The following is a 17,649-nucleotide window of genomic DNA, read 5'->3' as shown; positions in this document are numbered from 1 at the left end:
TTGAAGAACATGAAATCTGGTTGTTGTACATTCATTTCCTACTGTAACATTTTCTATAGACTATTCTATACATCTTTATCTTGTTTTTTCCCAAAATTAAAAATGCAGCTGCCCAGTTTTGAATCTAAAAATCTTCTGCAGCCCACGTAGACTTCTAATCACAACTCTGATCGACATACGACACTAAGAGTATTTCTCCATATACTTTTTATTTCATAAACAGAACAGTTCTATGCATTGAAAATTAATAATCTGTCCACATACAATTTGTTAAGCAACAAATGTACGACGACGATCAAATAAGATATGTAAATATTTAATCATGAATATTTTTAATTAAAGCTTCATTACACATTTTTATCGTTTTTTGTAAACTACCTGTCGACGCCCACCTGGGGGAACCTTATATGTCACCAGACTATCATTACCAATACATTTTTTTACATTCAGGATCTACCAAAGAACTCAAATGTCTATTAAAATATGCTCTTCATTATAAAGTCCTATAAACACGGATATCAACATTTATTCTTGATGTTTGTTCTGTGCCGTCAAATGTTTGTACACTAAATGATTGTCTTATCAAAATGAAATGATTGCGTTTTGTTTTATACTTAAGTAATAAATTAATGATATGTATTTATATTCTACATGTGAAAATTGTGCAGCTCCGATCTCATTTGAGTCAAAACGAGGTTATTTACTGTTCGTTGTGGCTTTTTAGCTCCTGATTTTCTGGTTTAGGATGAAAGATCGAAATGCAGAAAACATGAGCAGTGTTAAAAAAATATAAATTATCACGCTCTCATTCTATCCAAGGGTATGGATACGTACAGTGTTGCCTTTTATGGAGGTTATCCAATTAGATGGGGAACAAAAACTCCACTGAGTCCTCATTCATTTAATAATGTTTTCAGTTTTTTTCTTAAACTACACTACACTGTGTATCCGGTAAAAATAAAAATAAAAACTCTAGGGCTGTAGTTTCTCACAGCACTGTAAACATCCTAAAAATGCCACTGAAAGAATAACTCACATAGCATTCATTATAATTAAAAAAAAAACAGTAAAAATCATGAGGCAGCTCACCACAACACATCAAGTAAAACACTGGCTACCAAATAATTCTCGGTAACAATTTGACATTAATTTCACATAAAAACACTTTTTCTGACAATTGCAGTAGATTTGCGCTCCATCTTGTTTTGTGCTGATGCATGTCTCTCTCTCTCTCTCTCTCGCATGTAAATCCAGATATTTATCACCAAATGTCTTGTAGAGATCACTTAAAGTAAAAAAAGAAACGCTGATGCACAGCATCAATCATAATTATAATCAACAGTATGTCGTAGTAATACTTCCATGTGATCCTTGTTGACCTGACTGCCATGACAGGAAAACATGACATTTACCTCTTAACACTCAAATGAAATGCCTTCACGATGTAAAGACTGAGTGCAGTTACAAACATTGGTACAATAAGAGGAAACACTCACAGTTTAAATATTGCTCATTAGATGCATCAAACACGACATTAACACTAATCAGAGTGGGGTGGTAAAAGCTTCAAAAACACTGAAAGAGTGTAGTAAAGTGGCAGTTGCATTGCACTCACAGGACATGTAAAATGCCCACAGTGGATAAAATTTATATTTACAAAGATGATTTTGTCTCAGGGTGTAAAACCCATTGTGGTTCTAAGTGTGTGATTGACTTGTGCTTGACTTGAGATAAGCTAAGTTGCACTTGGGATATTAGTGTGCGTCTCTGGCGTTCAGGCGTCCATACAGTACATCAAACATCTTAAGGGCTCACAGAGGGCTGCTCAGTATGATTCACACTTCACAGCAGCTTTTTGTTCTCTCTCTCCGAGGCCATGTGTGCATGTTGACCGTGTCAGTAAGTCTGTTTTTATCTGTACACAGTGTCTTTGACAAAGGCTGTCCTCCTCATTACTTCCCCTCTTTCGGGAGTTGAGGTGCAGGGACGGCGCCTTCTAGATCAGCTGTCGCTTTCTGAAAAGGACAGAATACAATTACAATCACATCGTCCAACAAGGGGCAAAAGAAGTCGTGTTTCCATAATGGGAAACAGCATTTATTCATTCAAATGAACGTTAACATTTAGCAAAGTTATTCTGTACATCATGGGTATTAAACATCTTAAAACATTATCCTCCTGCATCAAATCAATAGAATACTCATCCGTTAGTACTGTCGGTTAATCACAAATAAAAGTACATTTGATTAACGCTTCTTCGATGCGCAGGAGACAACAAAAAAAACACAACTGCTGGAAATCTGTTTTTCTTAAATATTAATTTAATCTCCATCATGAGTGCTAATGGGAGGCAGGCATCCTGGGATAAACACTTTTATTCCACAGTGAAAGAAGGTGAACCTGTTTAATTTGATTGTGGAGCGGAGTAGAATTGTTGATATTAATATTTACAAAATACCAGTCATGCTTTTGTAAATAATTACTTTGTTTTTGTAAATTGATGCCACAAAGTGGTTTGTAACAGTTTTGTTGAATGTTCTGGACATTCAGTGGCATTTTGACATTGAAAATAAGGTGTGTGTGTGTGTGTGTGTCTGCGTGCGTGTGCGTTTGCGTGTGCGTGCGTGTGTGTGTGTGTGGCGTATCAAATGACTGGTGTTGGAGCTTCAGTGAGGGTGTGCCCCTACCTTGGCAGGTGTGTGTTTTGGTTTTAGTAAGTTGTGGGTTTATGTCAAGACTGCCGTTGCCATTGGCCGCTGAACGCCGTGGCGCCGTAGTCCTGCGCCGATGACACAGAGCCTGTAGGCTGGAACAGTAGCTTGGGTGTCACACCTCTGAGGGGCCACGAGGGGTCACCTCCATCCTCCACCATCTCCTCCTTCCCACACCATCACCACCAGACCCTCACCAAACCCTGCACACCCAACTTATACTGCCTGCTTCCTGCACTTTACCCCAGCAGCCGCACTTACACTGCCTTTAGTGAGGAGAACGGGATGTGCAGTTCAAAGTCATATTGCAGGAAATCATGCTAACTATGATGTAAATTAAATAAACTGTTTATTAATGGCTTATTTCAACTGTGCGGGTACTGTATCATTAGTTATCTCACTGTTGGTCTTCTCATTTCTAACAATTTAATAGAACTGGCTCATTATCAAAACAAGGAAACTAGCGGTGGCTTATTTAAGTGTGCAGGCTTACGGGAGCTTTCCATTTTAGTGAATATTGTTAGAATTGTAAAATTATGAATAGAGAAAGAACGAGGAAAGACAGCCAAAGAGTTCCCAAGTTTGTCTTAAACAAGGACGAGTGAGCAGCAGAAGGCAGGCGATGTGAAGTGGGATTTAGTTTAAAATGGCATTCACTGTTAAAAATTCAAAGGTGATTCTGAGCAGCTGGAGAACACTTGGTTTTATTGTCTGTTGAACTAAATTTAAATATGTGATATGTTACATACGATTGACCAAAAAGATGCCTTTGTTTCAGATTAACTATACATTCAACTTGCTTTTTATCTAATAATAGCAAACTGTGGTGTATTATCACATTACTACAGTGATTTATAAAGAGATTTTTACAGATTACTGATCTGTGTGACAGCTGTCAACGGCACTCTTTGCAAAAGTAAAAACAAAATGAGGTTGTTATAGCAACAGATGGTAAACATGCTATTAGAGTAAGTTGGAGAGCTGTCAGACAAAGCAGAATTATGCTTTTTCTGCAAACAGCATTTGAGAGTACAGGATGTTTTTAGTGAGCTTAGAGAGAAAGTTTCCACCAGTGCAGCAGTGGGCCCCCTGCGTTCACTCGTGTGCATGCCTGCAGCCGTGAGCTGCCGTGTGAGAACCACAGAGAACCAGCCAGAGTGTGTTCAGCCCAGAGCCAAGGCAGCATCTAACACATTCCTTCCCCAAAGGGATGTGGAGATCCCACCTCTGGCTTTATGAGGCGCACACACATGTACTTACACTCACTGTCTGCACCTCAGTCTGTTGAAGGTTGGCCTTCTGACGACGCAGGTCGGACTTGATCAATCCTGCGATAAATGAGAGGGGAAAACTTAATTTATAGAAGTTAAGGTCGTGCTGGATGCTGCTTTTAAGTTGGCGAGAAAAAAAGATAAATGTGGAGAATTGTGTTAATTTGGTAATTAACTTTAAATCAGAATGAAATGACATAGCAGTGGTGACTTACTGAATGCATTTTAGGCAGACAAACAGGGATAATGAAGACTATTCAAAGCAGGTGCAGAGGCAGCACTCACCACACTGTATCTGCCTCTTTGTTGCATGATTCTTGCATTGTTTTGGGTGATATCTTTTTGGTTGAAGTTATAAATGGTGACAGGGGTTTAATACCAGAACCTGATGTATCTTATGTAGTTTCAAAAGTGATGATTTTAGTCAGAGAATATCAGAGGAAATGCAAAATGCTTAAAAAGTGAAGCAATTTTAAAAGAGAACATCTGATATGGAGCATTAACAAATAAGATGATTATTTTCATTTAATCGTGCCTTTAATAAACAGGTATTCTTCATTCAACCGCTAGGGGGCAACCTTATCAAATGAAAGACAGGACTGTGCACGTGTAACTTTAGGATTACAAACACAATACACCCTGGTTTAAACAGTCATGCTTTACTTCTAAAATACCAAGTATGTTAGTTCCCTTTGATTAAACATGTATCCACATCGCTGACATGAGTTCAATGTTCACATTGTGTTGGAAGTTGTGGTGAGAACTGTTACAGCAGAAAACAGGAAACAGAGGAGAGGTTCAAATCTCACCTGTCAGTGCCGCTCCTACTAGCAGGAAGATACTCAGGAAGATGTTTCCTGCCAAAGTGCCCCATCTGTCAATAATCTTCCCTTGGGAGATAGTGAAAATGATTCCAAAGATCTGAAATGAGATTTAAAAAAACAAAACATTTACAGCCCCATCCAACACCTCATGTGTTCTGCATTGTATGTAAGCCGTGCTAACATCACCAACCTGAGCTGAACAGTTCAGCAGTCCAGAGGAGGTTCCCTCAGATTCTGGATAAGTGAGCTCTACTGCAAACTCAAAGCCCAGAGGCAGATATCCTGTCATAAAGAAGCTGCAGACAGACAGGCAGACAGGCAGACAGGCAGACAGACAGGCAGACAGACAGGCAGACAGACAGGCAGACAGGCAGACAGGCAGACAATGAAAGTCAAACTAAAGGCTAAAACAAAAGTGTGTAATTCTGCAGAAAAAAACACACATTTAAAAGAAGGGCGGGTGTACATTGCTGTATAAAACACTGTCTGGGTTTCAAGAATGAAAAGCAGACAAAGGAATTGCTATGGAAACCAGTTATGGGCTTAATCAGCTTACCATAAATAGCAATAATTGTAAGGACAAAGCATGTGGACTGGGGGATCAGAGAAGCCTTAATATTGCTTTGACAAAGCAGCTCTTATGTGTAAGGACTTTTATCATGCTACTGCAGAGGTTCAGTGTTATTTGGAGCAGTATTAGTAGTTTGAAAAAGCTGTTTTAATGCCTTCACTGTTATTCCCCCGAGCTAATCAGTGTTAGCCACCTCCGGCTGTTAGCGACTCTCCCGTTTCCGTTAATAGTTTATACACAAAAAAAAAACTTTCTTGACACCATGGGGTGTTTTTGTACCATATTACACTTGAGTGACATTTGAATGACATTTTTATGGTCCCCTTTGAATAGGTTAATTAAATGTGTGGTATGGGTTAGATGATGGAGGGGAATAGTTTTCGGACCATGTGTTATTTAAGTGTTGACAATCCTTGTTTGATCCTATTTTAATTTGTTTCTGGAAAAGTCAAAAGGACTTCATGTCTTAACATAAATAAATAATGTTTCAGTTCCTTTTACTTTCCCCGCGTTTGCTTTATGAACAGTGTGTGGTGGCGACTCTCCACCTAACGTCAGGTGGCTAAATGGATAAAAGTCGAATGGATTAACCACTTCACTCACCCTAAAGCTCCAGCTGTGACAAACACCACCCACAGGTGACCCAGGTTGAGGGTGAAGGTGTAGACCAGCATGCCAATCAGAGAGAGGAGATATACGGCCAAGGTGGTTTGTCTGAGGAGACAGGAGAGGAACATTAAACAAACAGTTTAAAAAGCACAAAGGCAAAAAGAAGACATGCAGATCATTTGTGAGTAAACACTTTCAAGCTGATATGATTAATCGATTAATCCTTAAAGTCAATTTTCATACAAAAATGGCAGAAATGCTGTTTCACCCTCTCAAAACTGGAGATTTCCTGCTTTTCTCTGTTTTATATCATATTAAACTGATTATCTTTAGGTTTTGGACTGAGAGAACAAGATATTTAAAGACATCCCCTTGGACTTTTGAAATAATCCACATATTAATCGATAATGAAAACAAACACTATTGTAATTTTAAATCAATTAGGAATAATGTATCTTGTGACAAGGATCCTGTTGGCTACATGCCTACCAAAGCTGATCAGAATGAAATCAAACATCATTTAACATAAAGGTCTTCTTTATAATGTACCCATATACACATTTGTAAAAGCCATTTGGATGGTTAGATATTGAAATATTTCCATATAATTCTCCATCTATTATCTGATAATTCTATACTTAAGAACATATTTATAGGCAAACATAAAATACTTTGTCAACACCTGTGGACTTGAGGTCATATGATGCCTTCATATAATGTAGAATGTACAACCAGCAGGATTAAACTTGGAGCAATAGGGCCACGTAGCCAGTAGCTCTTCTCCACATTTAACATATTATTATACACCCAACCAGAGCTAATGCAGTTTCTACCAGTACAAGAGATAAAACATATCAAATAGTTTGGTTTTGTGAAAAAAATTAACTTACAAATATAGATTTAGTGTCAGAGCATGCATCTTTTTCCAGATGGATGTCTCATTTGAGATGAAATTCCTCACTTGCTCAGCATAAACACTATTCCAGAGACACTGAAGACCCCCTCGTCATAACCAAGGCCATCTGCACAGACAGGCTTACTCTGGTGAAGCTGTCTCTAATACAACCACGCGTAAAATATTGCTGCAAAACATTTTTGTTAACATAGTCCTTTGACTCTCTCCCACATGGGACAATAGGAGTTAGAGGGTCAACAACGTAAATCTGGGCCTGACTGCTTTGACAGCTAAGCATCCTAATGGCATGTTAGGAATCTGAGGGCAGTTTTCCAATCATAATACTTTGCATGCCCAATTGGTAATCCAAATAACTCTCAGAAAACTGCTGAAAATAAGTATTATGTGCTTGATTAAGACAAAAATGACAGCATCAATAATCAGCTTCAAATTGGATATCTTCACTTTTAAGATTGAATGTAAGTATTTCTCATGTTTAATGTGGTGGCCTGAGATGTGATCTAGGAGGAGCAGCAGAGCCTGCACAGCCTGTCAGTTCAGATAAGAAGAGAGGGACGTGAGAAATAAAACTCAGTTACGCCGGATTCTCATTCTGGGTACAAATTCACTCGGACATCTCTCTGTTAACGGATGACTTAAACGACGTCCATGCAAGGAGCCTGTGTTGATCCTGAAGACTGAAAATTACACTGGAGCACTTCCTTTCAGAGGTCACAGTGAGTTTCTGCTACACACATGAAGCTACAACATGACATAGCAGCTATATGTCGCTCTGACAGACTGATACTTTGGCCCAGACTGAGATATCTCAACAACTATGCAGCAGCATGATTAGAGGAAACACTTATCTTAACGTCAGTGGATGGAAGGAAAACTACAGTTTGACTAGGGTTTGGCTTCTTTTCAATGCCTGGCAGCATTATCCAAGATCAATTTGGCATTGTTTTTGTACAGATCAATAGTAAATACATCCATCATCTTCAACCGCTTCTGGAGTTGGGGGGGCCGGAGTCGAACCCAGCTGACGTTGGTCATGAGGCGGAGTACACCCTGGACAGGAAGCCAGTCTATCGGGCACATAGAGACAGACAGAGACAGACAACCATTCACACCTACGGGCAATTTAGAGTCATCAATTAACCTAACACTAATCTAATCTAATCTTGAACCCGGAGAAAACCCCTGCAGACACGGGGAGAACATGCAAATCCACACAGAAGTGCTAACCACCACACCACCGTGCCGTAAAACAGTATTTTATAGAAATCTTACTTGTATGTTTTGGTTTTGTCCAGCCAAATGCCACATATGAGGGACCCTCCCATGCCGGCAACAACAATAGTGAGACCAATTCTTCCAGCATTCACCTCTTCACCCTGAGAGGAAAAACATTAACCATCACATAAGGCATCATGTGACATTTCGCATCCTTCACTTATCTTGTCCTGGAAGCTCTGAGCCATAACAATCAGACTCCCAGACCCAAGTTATCTGAGTCAGGGTCATCTCCTTGGCAGCTTTACAGTTATCAGTATTAGAAAAAAAACACACAAATGTCTACAAGCCGGGCCTATTGACACAGAGTTTATGTCTGGAAAGAATGGTTGAGTAAGTCAGGAAGGAGAATACAAAGAAAGAAAAACAGAGAGTGAAATATAAACTAATCTGGTAAGTAAGTACATCAGGCAGTAGCATATTTAAGAGCAGACGCACTGTGACTTACAGGATAGTGTTCAATGATCATCCGATTCAGCAGCGTTGAAATAGAATAGAAGCAGCCAACGTTCAGCCCTGCAGACAACAAACAGAAATCAGTGTCCGTCTATTTTGAGAGGACCTGTAGGGAACAAAGAGGGTGCAGATGGGACCTCATGCTGCCCCCTAAAAACACAGCTGACAACTTCACACATCAAGTCCATTATAGCCTTCAGACTTTGACTTCAGACTACTTAGCTAATAGAATTTAAGTTTACACAAAATCACCTTAAAATCTCATTGTTCAGGCAATAAAGGAGAGAAGACAGAAAGGAAGATTCCCACTGTCAATCATTAACACTGTCGTCATTAAATAGTGACCTTTGAGCAAAGAAATGTGGCATCTCGAAAGACCTTTAAATCAATTCTACACATAGGCAGTGCCCTGGAAGTCCATGTGTTACGCTGACACCTGATATCTGCACACCAGCTGATAAAGACTGTGAGTTTACACATATGATTGTGGCAGCTTCCACTGCAGACATCTATTCTGAGGCATGTACATCTCTGTTACCTTGCACCTCGGTATTGCAACAACATCCCCGTCTTTATATTAGATAAAAATAAGATGTTGGCATGCGGAATGAGCTGCATGTTGTAATGACACACTGTGTCTTCACAGCTCTGGACCTCCTCCTTTAATATCTGTAGTATATCAATGTATTGGACCAGATTAATCATTAATAATCAGGAAATATGCCAAATATTTGCTAGTTCTGCCTTTAAAATATGAGGTTTCTGCTTTTCTCTGTTTGATATCATTGTCTATAAAAATCTCTGGGTTTCAGATTGTTGGTCAGATAAAAAAAAAAAAGCAATCTAAAGACGTCATATTGGACTCTCAGAACATGTGATGGGCATTTTCACAGTTTTCTTAAAATTAGCCTAAAAGGTTAATGATATGAATAAACAATGAATCAATAGCCAAGTGTACGTAAGACACAGAGTAAGGTCCTGTTCTTCTAGGCCAAATGTTTGTTCCAGTGTTTGTGGAAGTACACACAGATTAAGACAACAGGAAGAGACCCACCATAGCTCACCACGAGGAGCATGAAGGGCTTGTTGCGCAGAAGCCTCAAGACAGAAGCTGTGTATGAGTACTCCTCGGGTGGGATGTTCCTGGCCTGAGCCTGGGCCTGAGTGGGAGGGATCTCGGGTCTCTCCTGAAACACTGGAGACAAACACACAATATTTCATAACTTGTGTGTGTTCTTTCATCAAGTTTGTTGTTCTCTGATCAGACACTGACATAGGTGTGTGTGTGTGTGTGTGTGTGTGTGTGTGTGTGTGTGTGTGTGTGTGTGTGTGTGTGTGTGTGTGTGTGTGTGTGTGTGTGTGTGTGTGTGTGTGTGTGTGTGTGTGTGTGTGTGTGTGTGTGTGTGTGTGTGTGTGTGTGTGTGTGTGTAATTTTATTAGCTTTGTATACATTTCTTGTCTCTAAAAAACATGTGTACCCTTTTGAAAACCAGTAAATGAAACCTGATTATAATTCCGGAAAATAATATGTATTTTTGTTGTTATTTGTGGAGGGACAGTTACACACATAATGTCACGTACCACATACAAATTTGTGATGACTGTCCCTTGATTGGCTTTTAAATCTGATCTGATATAATCTCTTATTACCACACCCTTGATACACAAACGCAATATCACATTAGAGTGACCACAAAGCAATTTGCAGTTAATAAAAAAAACTGATAATAATAATGATAATTAAAAGCCCATAGTGCATACAAACGTGTTTTAAGACCTCTCCTTAGGACAGCCTGGGCTTCTTAAACGGCTCTTGATTGACATTTTCCTTACCCTTTTGTTGGTTTGTTGTACTGATTTAGGCAGGACAACAAGCAGCCTGTTCTCATACAAGTATGGTGGCATCACACAATGCCAGTTAACATAATGCCAGAAAAACCTGTGGTGAAGCTTCACCATGTTTCTCTGCCTGTCTGTGAGTTTTTGTGCTCCATGGAGGTGAAAGGAGGATCTAACAGAGCTGGTGGGGAAGATTTCACTTCCATGACTCCTTGTGTCTGAACAGATCTCATCAAAAGGTGAACAATTACAGCAATTACTACAGCTGCTCATCCACTGTGATGCTGGTGAGTTTTTCGGTAGAAAGCACATCTCACAGAGACTCAGCTTTCTAGCAGTGTTGCCTGAGGAGCCCAACAACCAGATAAGAAGCTCTACTATATATAAAAAATCCTCCTAGAGAATCATCTGTGTTCTCATCTGAAAATAGCATTACAATGTCAACAGCATTATTGTGGACAAAGGGAGATGATATAACGGCTTTCTCACGGTCCCTACCGCTGGAAAGTGCAAACTGTCAAGATGACTCTTTGCTTTGTCTATTTTAACAACCATGACTCTGGGAGTTATATGAACTTGAAAGGCACTTCCAGTGGGCTATTATTGCATGTGTGAGCAAAGATCCATGAGCCTGTGGATGTGAATGTTCATCTTACCAATAACCACGAGGATAAAGATGAGGGTGGCCACTCCTGCGCTGATGTAGAACATGATTCTGATGTGGTGCGCCAGCTCGTTCAGATCATCCACATTGGGCACAAGGATGGGTGGGAGCAAGAACCCAATGGCGATACCCATCTGTAGGTGAGGGGCACAAAAAAAAATGAGTCTGTGCCTCTAACTGACGGCTACGCATACACAGCTACAGTCAGTACACGTAAAGCATCATTACAAAAGCAGGGAAAGGTTGAAGAAAAGAATCAGAAAAGAAAAAAGCTTACAGAAAAGGAAAAGTATGTGTTTGTGAAAGAAAAAACACGATGCAACTATCCAAAAGTTTACTTCTGACTAATTGACATTTGGGTGAGTGATGGCTACCCGCTGTAAACACATCAGTAGGCCAATACATACTCATTTACCATATGTAGACTACGTTCAAAATATGTTTAAAGGGGGAGGTGTTAAAGAAATAGTTAGACATTTTGGGAAATGCGCTACAACCAGGAGCCACTTCTTAGCATAAAGACAGGCATAAAACAGCTAACCTAGCTCTGTCCAAATATCATTATATGTTGTAATATCTTGTTTGTTTAATCCATACAAAAAATGCTGTGTAAAAACTTCAGATAGTTTGTTATGGGGGTTATGTTGGACCATGTAAGACAGGCCTTCGGTTTACCCGTTTCCAGTCTTTATGCTAAGCTAAGCTAACCAGCTGCTTGCTGTAACCTTATATTTGACGCCTAGATATAAGTGTGGCATTGATCACCGCATCCAACTCTCCTCCAGAATATGACTAGTTACCAAAACGTAAAACTATTGCATTCAGAAAGCATTGTACTTTAGGGGCCATGTGCTTGACATGAAGAAACAATACCTGACTTTTCAGGTCCTAACATCCCCTCATCCACAATGAGGGTCCAGCAACAATTCTAGTTGATCTAGGACAAATTGAAGGTACTAAACTTTCCACATTTTAATACCACATGACTAGTGCCCAATTCCTCAGCTTCTTATAGCATCAAGAACATAAATACATCAGATCCCATCAGTCATCTAGGAATATTACAGCCACCGTGATTTATAGTTGTGCACTTGTTGAGCTCTACGTAAAACTTCACTACTTGAACAATCATTAATACAACTTGTGATCATTCTGCTCGAGAAGACAGTAACTAAAGAGTCATCTCTGTTTAATCACTGTCACATATCCGAAGCAAAGAAAGGATTCTATCTCAATTTTTTGTGCATTCTGGATAAACAGAGCAAGTCTCTCATGAGGACACATTTGGCACGTAAACTGTTGATCTGTTAGATGTTCAAGAGGCTTTTATGAAAACCCTATCGACTTTTTCTTATGCAAATTATATGTCCACAGGGATATGTGAACTAAAGCCTGAAAACTTTATCAGGTTTAGGGACCAGAGCCAAAGAAATAAGGTCATGGTGAGCAAGTAAACATCAACAACATTGTGTCCTTTTATCTCCAGCAGCGGGGAGCAGGACTTAAGGACAAAACAAGAACATGCGCGACAATGGCCGGTATGCAGTGTTTGGTCTAACTCAGGTTAGAGGATGCGCTACAATCAAAGAAAAAACAGTTCAGGTTCGGAGGTTCAAGAGCATCAGAGGGGTCAGACATCTTTTTATGGTCTATGTTAATATCTAGGGTTAAAGATCATGCTGCGATCACAGGGCCTCCATATATAGCCCAATACATAAGAACGGTTTTGCCTGCGCAGTATCCATTCATTGTTTTTTGGGGCTAGTGCAGAAAGAACAAATAAGCCTTTATCAAGCCAGATTCTTGCCTTTTGAAATGACTCAAAATTGCACTAAAAGCTTGTGAGCGTGAAGGATTATCAACCACCCACAGCCCTCACTAGCTTTCAATGGGCACAGCAATCTCAGTGTGATCTGCAGTTAATTTACACCAAGCCTGGGAGTTTGTTCAGAAGCAGACGAGTCAAGCGGTGGAAGGCACCCTCCATCCCCTTAGCTAGGAAGAACAAACCACAAACACACACATAAAGGAAATCACAGGAACAATTAGGCGATAGCAGCCGGCATCTCTTTTTTTTGTGAGATAGAGCGACACTCTGTCATATCTGCTTCCACCCAGTTTGGGGAAGTGTGAGTTTGATTTGGCTGACATGGAAAATTAGCTCACTGCTACTACATTTTTTCTAGCAATTCTTTTTTCTGCTCAAACTGTGCTCGTTTGCATTACATTTCCAATTGATAGTTTTCTGCTCTTGGTACTTTTAGAGAAAGTAACTAAGGTATAATGAAATGAATAAAGCACGAAATCAATAATTCCCCAGGTGACATTAAATCCACGTTATTCCTCAACTTCTCATATACCACATGTCATGGCATAGGCAGTCACAAAATCCTGAGGTCATTTTACACAAACTGAAACTAACAATGTCAAGCATTCTGTGCTTGGTTCAGCAAGTTAACATGCGTCGCTTCTCTAAAGATCATTTTCACTGTTGCAAGCTGAAGTGGCCACTTGGATTGATTCACTTTGTTAAAACTGCTCAGTCGAGAAAGAAGAAAAATGAATTCACGGTAACAATCCAAACCCAGTCACACATTTAAATGACGTAACATGCATAATGTGCCTGTTTTTTGACACACTGCCATTAAGATTGCTAAACATGATAGAGCAGTTCTCTTAACACCGTACACACACTGCCAAAGACGTTTTGAGCGCGAAAGGCAAACAGAGACACACCTGGTTTCCCAGAACGCCAATGGAACAGGCGGTGGAGACTTCATGCTGCCCAAACCACAGGGATGCGAGTTTGGAAGGAATGCCCAGGATATAAACAGTGGCCACCGAACACACAAACTGGCCAAGTAAAGTCATGGCAAATGCGCTGGGGTCGGCTGTGCTTGTCTTGATCCACGACCCGATGCAGTTGAAGGCTGCGCCCACCACCACAACATCCCTGAGGCCCCGGTTGTCGAGCAGCCATGTGACAGGCAGGATTAGGGGGATGTAGGTGAGGAAGTAGATCATAGAGAGCCAGTCAATGGCCAGGGTGTCAATGTTGTAGAAGCGCATGAAGATGTTGCTGATGATGCTGTACTGCAGCCACATGAAGGCGTTGCTCATGGAGTAAATGCTGAAGATGAATAGCATGACCCATCGCCGTTTGTACAACTTGGTCTCCATCAATGGAAAGAGCTGCACGGTGTCCAGGCCTGAAGCCTCAAAGGTGTCGCTGCTGTCTCCCAGAGGCAGCTGGCTGTATTCTCCCAAACGTGTTGCCTCTTTTCTTGTAGGAGACCAATTACTGCCTCTGGCCTCACCAAAGCCATCAGTCCACTCATGAGGGAATTCATCCTGAGAACTCATGTCGCTTCAGCCCCTTTTCTTCCACCTTCTGTAGCACTTAACTGGAGGGAGGAGCAAACATTTCTTCTTGTGCGTCTGTTGTCTTAATGACGTGGTAGTTTACCTGACTGATCCCTCCCAACCGGCAGGTATTTCCTTCATGCTGATCTTAAACAAGCCTGCCAGCTGTGGCTAAAGTGGTGGTTGCTTCACATTAGTCCTTTGGATTTATAGCGGAGATGGATCTGGGGTGCAGTTTAAATATAATAATGAGCGACGTTGGAAAGCTCCAATCCCAGCGAACAGCTACATACAGCACCTGACTGACTGGTCTTTAACACCTTTTCAGTCATGTGATGGAAAGATTTACTACTCATTTCAAACTCAGCCTTCCAGCTTGATTGCAGATGCTGAGTGTGAATATATGGTAGAACGGTTGAAGAAGGCAACTTGATTTTATTGCAGTCAGGCACATACTTCAGACGTGTACAGAGGAGCTAAAGTCCATAGAGGGTGATGCTAAGCAAATACTGCAAGTTCTTCAGAAAATTTCCCGAAGACTGCCTGTAAAAATGGAAAGAACAGACAAGCACTAAGGTTCATTTTTATGTGAAGTGTGAAACTATTGCCTCACTTTTATGGTCGGCAAACATGCTATGCAAAGCAAGATTGTGTAAACACAGCACTTCATGTGCCTCATGTAAATGGGTGAAAATATAGACAGCACTTATCACCACATCTCATCATGAATGAGAATGCATCTTTATTAATGTGTAGGAATACATCTTACTACACTATGAAACAAGTGCAACACTTGTGTACTAATGCTGTGGCAAGGAAGTACGCCTCTGCGCTCAAACACAAGATGGCCACACCGCAGTGTGAAAACCTGGTGAAAACCAGTTATTCAAGTAGAGTGTTTGTGGTTCAAAAATTTGATTAATTTATGCTCAGTCACTTTTTAACATCATCTGTCTTGGGAAGTACCACAGTTGCAGATCAGAAATTGTGCACTCAAAAACGCTGGATTTAAAATGCTCTGCAACACTTGTGCTGTAGCCATCACCGGCCACAATAATGAAAATAACACCCACAGCCTATGTCACTATGATGAGATGAAATGATAAGATGACGTCAGAGACGGGACATTGTTGCTGAGTTTACACTCTTACATTAATGCCTACACTTTGTCAGACATGTCTGCATTGTAACACTTGAATGGCACATGAAGGCCTCAACTGTTTTAAGCCTTGGGCACTTGAAAGAGAGGGCTATGGCCTCTGACCTTTGTCCATGTCAATGACGATAACACACACAGGACTGAGGGATTGATAACACAACGTGGTGAGGTACTGACAGGTTTGATGCTATATGATGCTAAATAGTGAGTTTATAGTAACCGTTTGTCGGCTTTTGTCACTCTTTTTGGGGATGTATTTCTCAGTGGAGCATTATTACTGTGTTGGGATTCGGGACTTTCACAATTGGTCATGATCGATCGTTTTCAGAGTGATTAAGTTCATTTTGGGTCATTCAGTGTTGTTAAACCATTAAGTGATTTGCTTTTTTTGCTATTTGCTGATATTTGATAGACTAAATGATTAATCGGTTAATTAATAAAACATGATGGATCAGGGAAGACCAACGGGGGGGGGGGGGGTTGTATGTTCTCTACTTGTTTGTTCATTTGTGTGTTTGTTAATTTCGAAGAAAACAAATCATGCATCTATTTGTATAGGTCATGTAACATGATGTGTTTCAATAAACTGATTTATTTATTTTTTTAAATGATGGAAATAATTATAGCTGCAGCCCTAATGGGCATCCAATTACACCTACCTATCAATATGTTCTACCTGATTACAGCGTATCCTTACTTTATGTGCCTCATTTTATAATTAGTTTGATGATCCTACATTATTATTATTAATATTATTATGAAATGTAAAAGTTGAGCTTTACCTATATGCTTAAACGTTTAAGAAAAAACAAACGTAAAGCCTATAGTAGACCATACAAGTAGACTTGTCCATCAAAGGAAAACAGTGAACATTAACTTCACCTTTGGCTTTAATAGATGTTTGAATTGAAAATTAAATAAATGAAGTTATCCTTTATCCTCGACATGTATTATTTATTATACGTTTATTATTCATTTGTAGCCTATTATTTATATAGGCATGCAGGAGATCAATCTGAAAAATAATAATCGTAGTAATAATCAAGTATTTAATGTGTTTAGTGCCCCTGCTGTCTGCAGCCTGCAGTTACAGCAGCTCTGCCGCACGGAGCACGTTCATGAATGGAAGGAGTGAAGGGAAGAAAAGGAGAAGCTAAACCTAAAGCTCTCATGTTTAAACTGCAGCCCCGACGGCACTTTTTGCTTAGGATACTTTCCCCTGGCGTTCGGACGGAAATAGTCTACTTCCCATATCCATATGCAATCAAGTCATGCTTCAGTTCCTATCGGTGTTTAGATACAGCGGAAGCAAAGTAGCCTGTTTATTTAGCTGACATTGATTTATTGGCATTCGCCTTGATTCCGCTAAAGAAGCTGCGCAGTAAAACAGCAGATAAAGCGATCGTTAAACAATCCCTGGTTCAGATCAAAACTTTTTCGACACTGGGCTACAAACTGACTCAAGATCATATTCCGCTTCCTGGAAGTGACGAGAAAGGAACACGCGTAAATGTACAAAACCCTAGAGCGCACTAGGCTGTTCTGACATTTACGCACAAAAACACGTAGAAACGCTTAAAGAACCGGGAGTTTACCATACCTGGAGCCCGGCAGCATTGACTTCTAGAGACTAGACTACACTGACTTATTTAATGCACTATCCCAGCAGAAGATGGCGAAATAGTGCACGTCACCTCCCATTTGGTTGCCACCCTCAAAACAAATAACTTCCGTGCCTGAGGAATATTTTACTCATATTACAAGTACAGTTTTGAGATTTATGCCTGGTTGAGTCTTTCTATTGCGTCCTGCTCTTTTACTTCACTTCATTTCAGAGGAAAATAAGGTTATTGCAGGCTACTCTTCACTCCTCCACATTAAGCCTGATGTGATAGAGCTTTACTAGACACTTTTAATATACACAAAACAATAGACAATAAGATGCTCAACTTTGTTTGATTGGACCAATTGGATCGAAGCGTTTTTGGTTT

The 17,649-nt window shown here is 40.2% G+C and overlaps 1 protein-coding gene across 2 annotated transcripts; it reads right to left on the bottom strand.

Moving 5' to 3' along the window:
• Positions 1–79: 79 nt before the first annotated feature.
• On the bottom strand, positions 80–17,334 carry flvcr2a (FLVCR choline and putative heme transporter 2a). Of its 2 annotated transcripts, XM_083924065.1 has the most exons (12): positions 17,259–17,334; positions 13,873–15,042; positions 11,129–11,270; positions 9,688–9,828; positions 8,626–8,693; positions 8,175–8,278; positions 5,981–6,091; positions 4,997–5,102; positions 4,792–4,903; positions 3,972–4,039; positions 2,688–2,806; positions 80–2,015 (listed from the first exon to the last, which is right to left on the bottom strand). In XM_083924065.1, exons 2-11 carry the CDS (start codon positions 14,497–14,499, stop codon positions 2,732–2,734), a joined length of 1,554 nt encoding a protein of 517 aa, XP_083780191.1. In that variant the 5' UTR covers positions 14,500–15,042; positions 17,259–17,334; the 3' UTR covers positions 80–2,015; positions 2,688–2,731. The 2 variants fall into 2 exon arrangements, with proteins under 2 accessions (XP_083780191.1, XP_083780192.1); XM_083924066.1 differs by lacking the exon at positions 2,688–2,806.
• Positions 17,335–17,649: the final 315 nt, after the last annotated feature.

Source organism: Echiichthys vipera (assembly GCF_963691815.1).
Source record: "Echiichthys vipera genome assembly, chromosome: 12".
Lineage (NCBI taxonomy): Eukaryota > Metazoa > Chordata > Actinopteri > Perciformes > Trachinidae > Echiichthys > Echiichthys vipera.
This window is presented reverse-complemented; position numbering and strand designations above follow the sequence as displayed.

Bases quoted from the DNA above. Each gene is read 5' to 3' on its own strand.
- flvcr2a (XM_083924065.1), bottom strand. From the start codon at position 14,499: ATGAGTTCTCAGGATGAATTCCCTCATGAGTGGACTGATGGCTTTGGT. The intron at 9,829-11,128 runs GTAAGATGAACA...GTTTGTCTCCAG, and splicing joins CTTTATCCTCGTGGTTATTG to TGTTTCAGGAGAGACCCGAG. The intron at 4,040-4,791 runs GTGAGATTTGAA...CATTTATCGCAG, and splicing joins AGTAGGAGCGGCACTGACAG to GATTGATCAAGTCCGACCTG.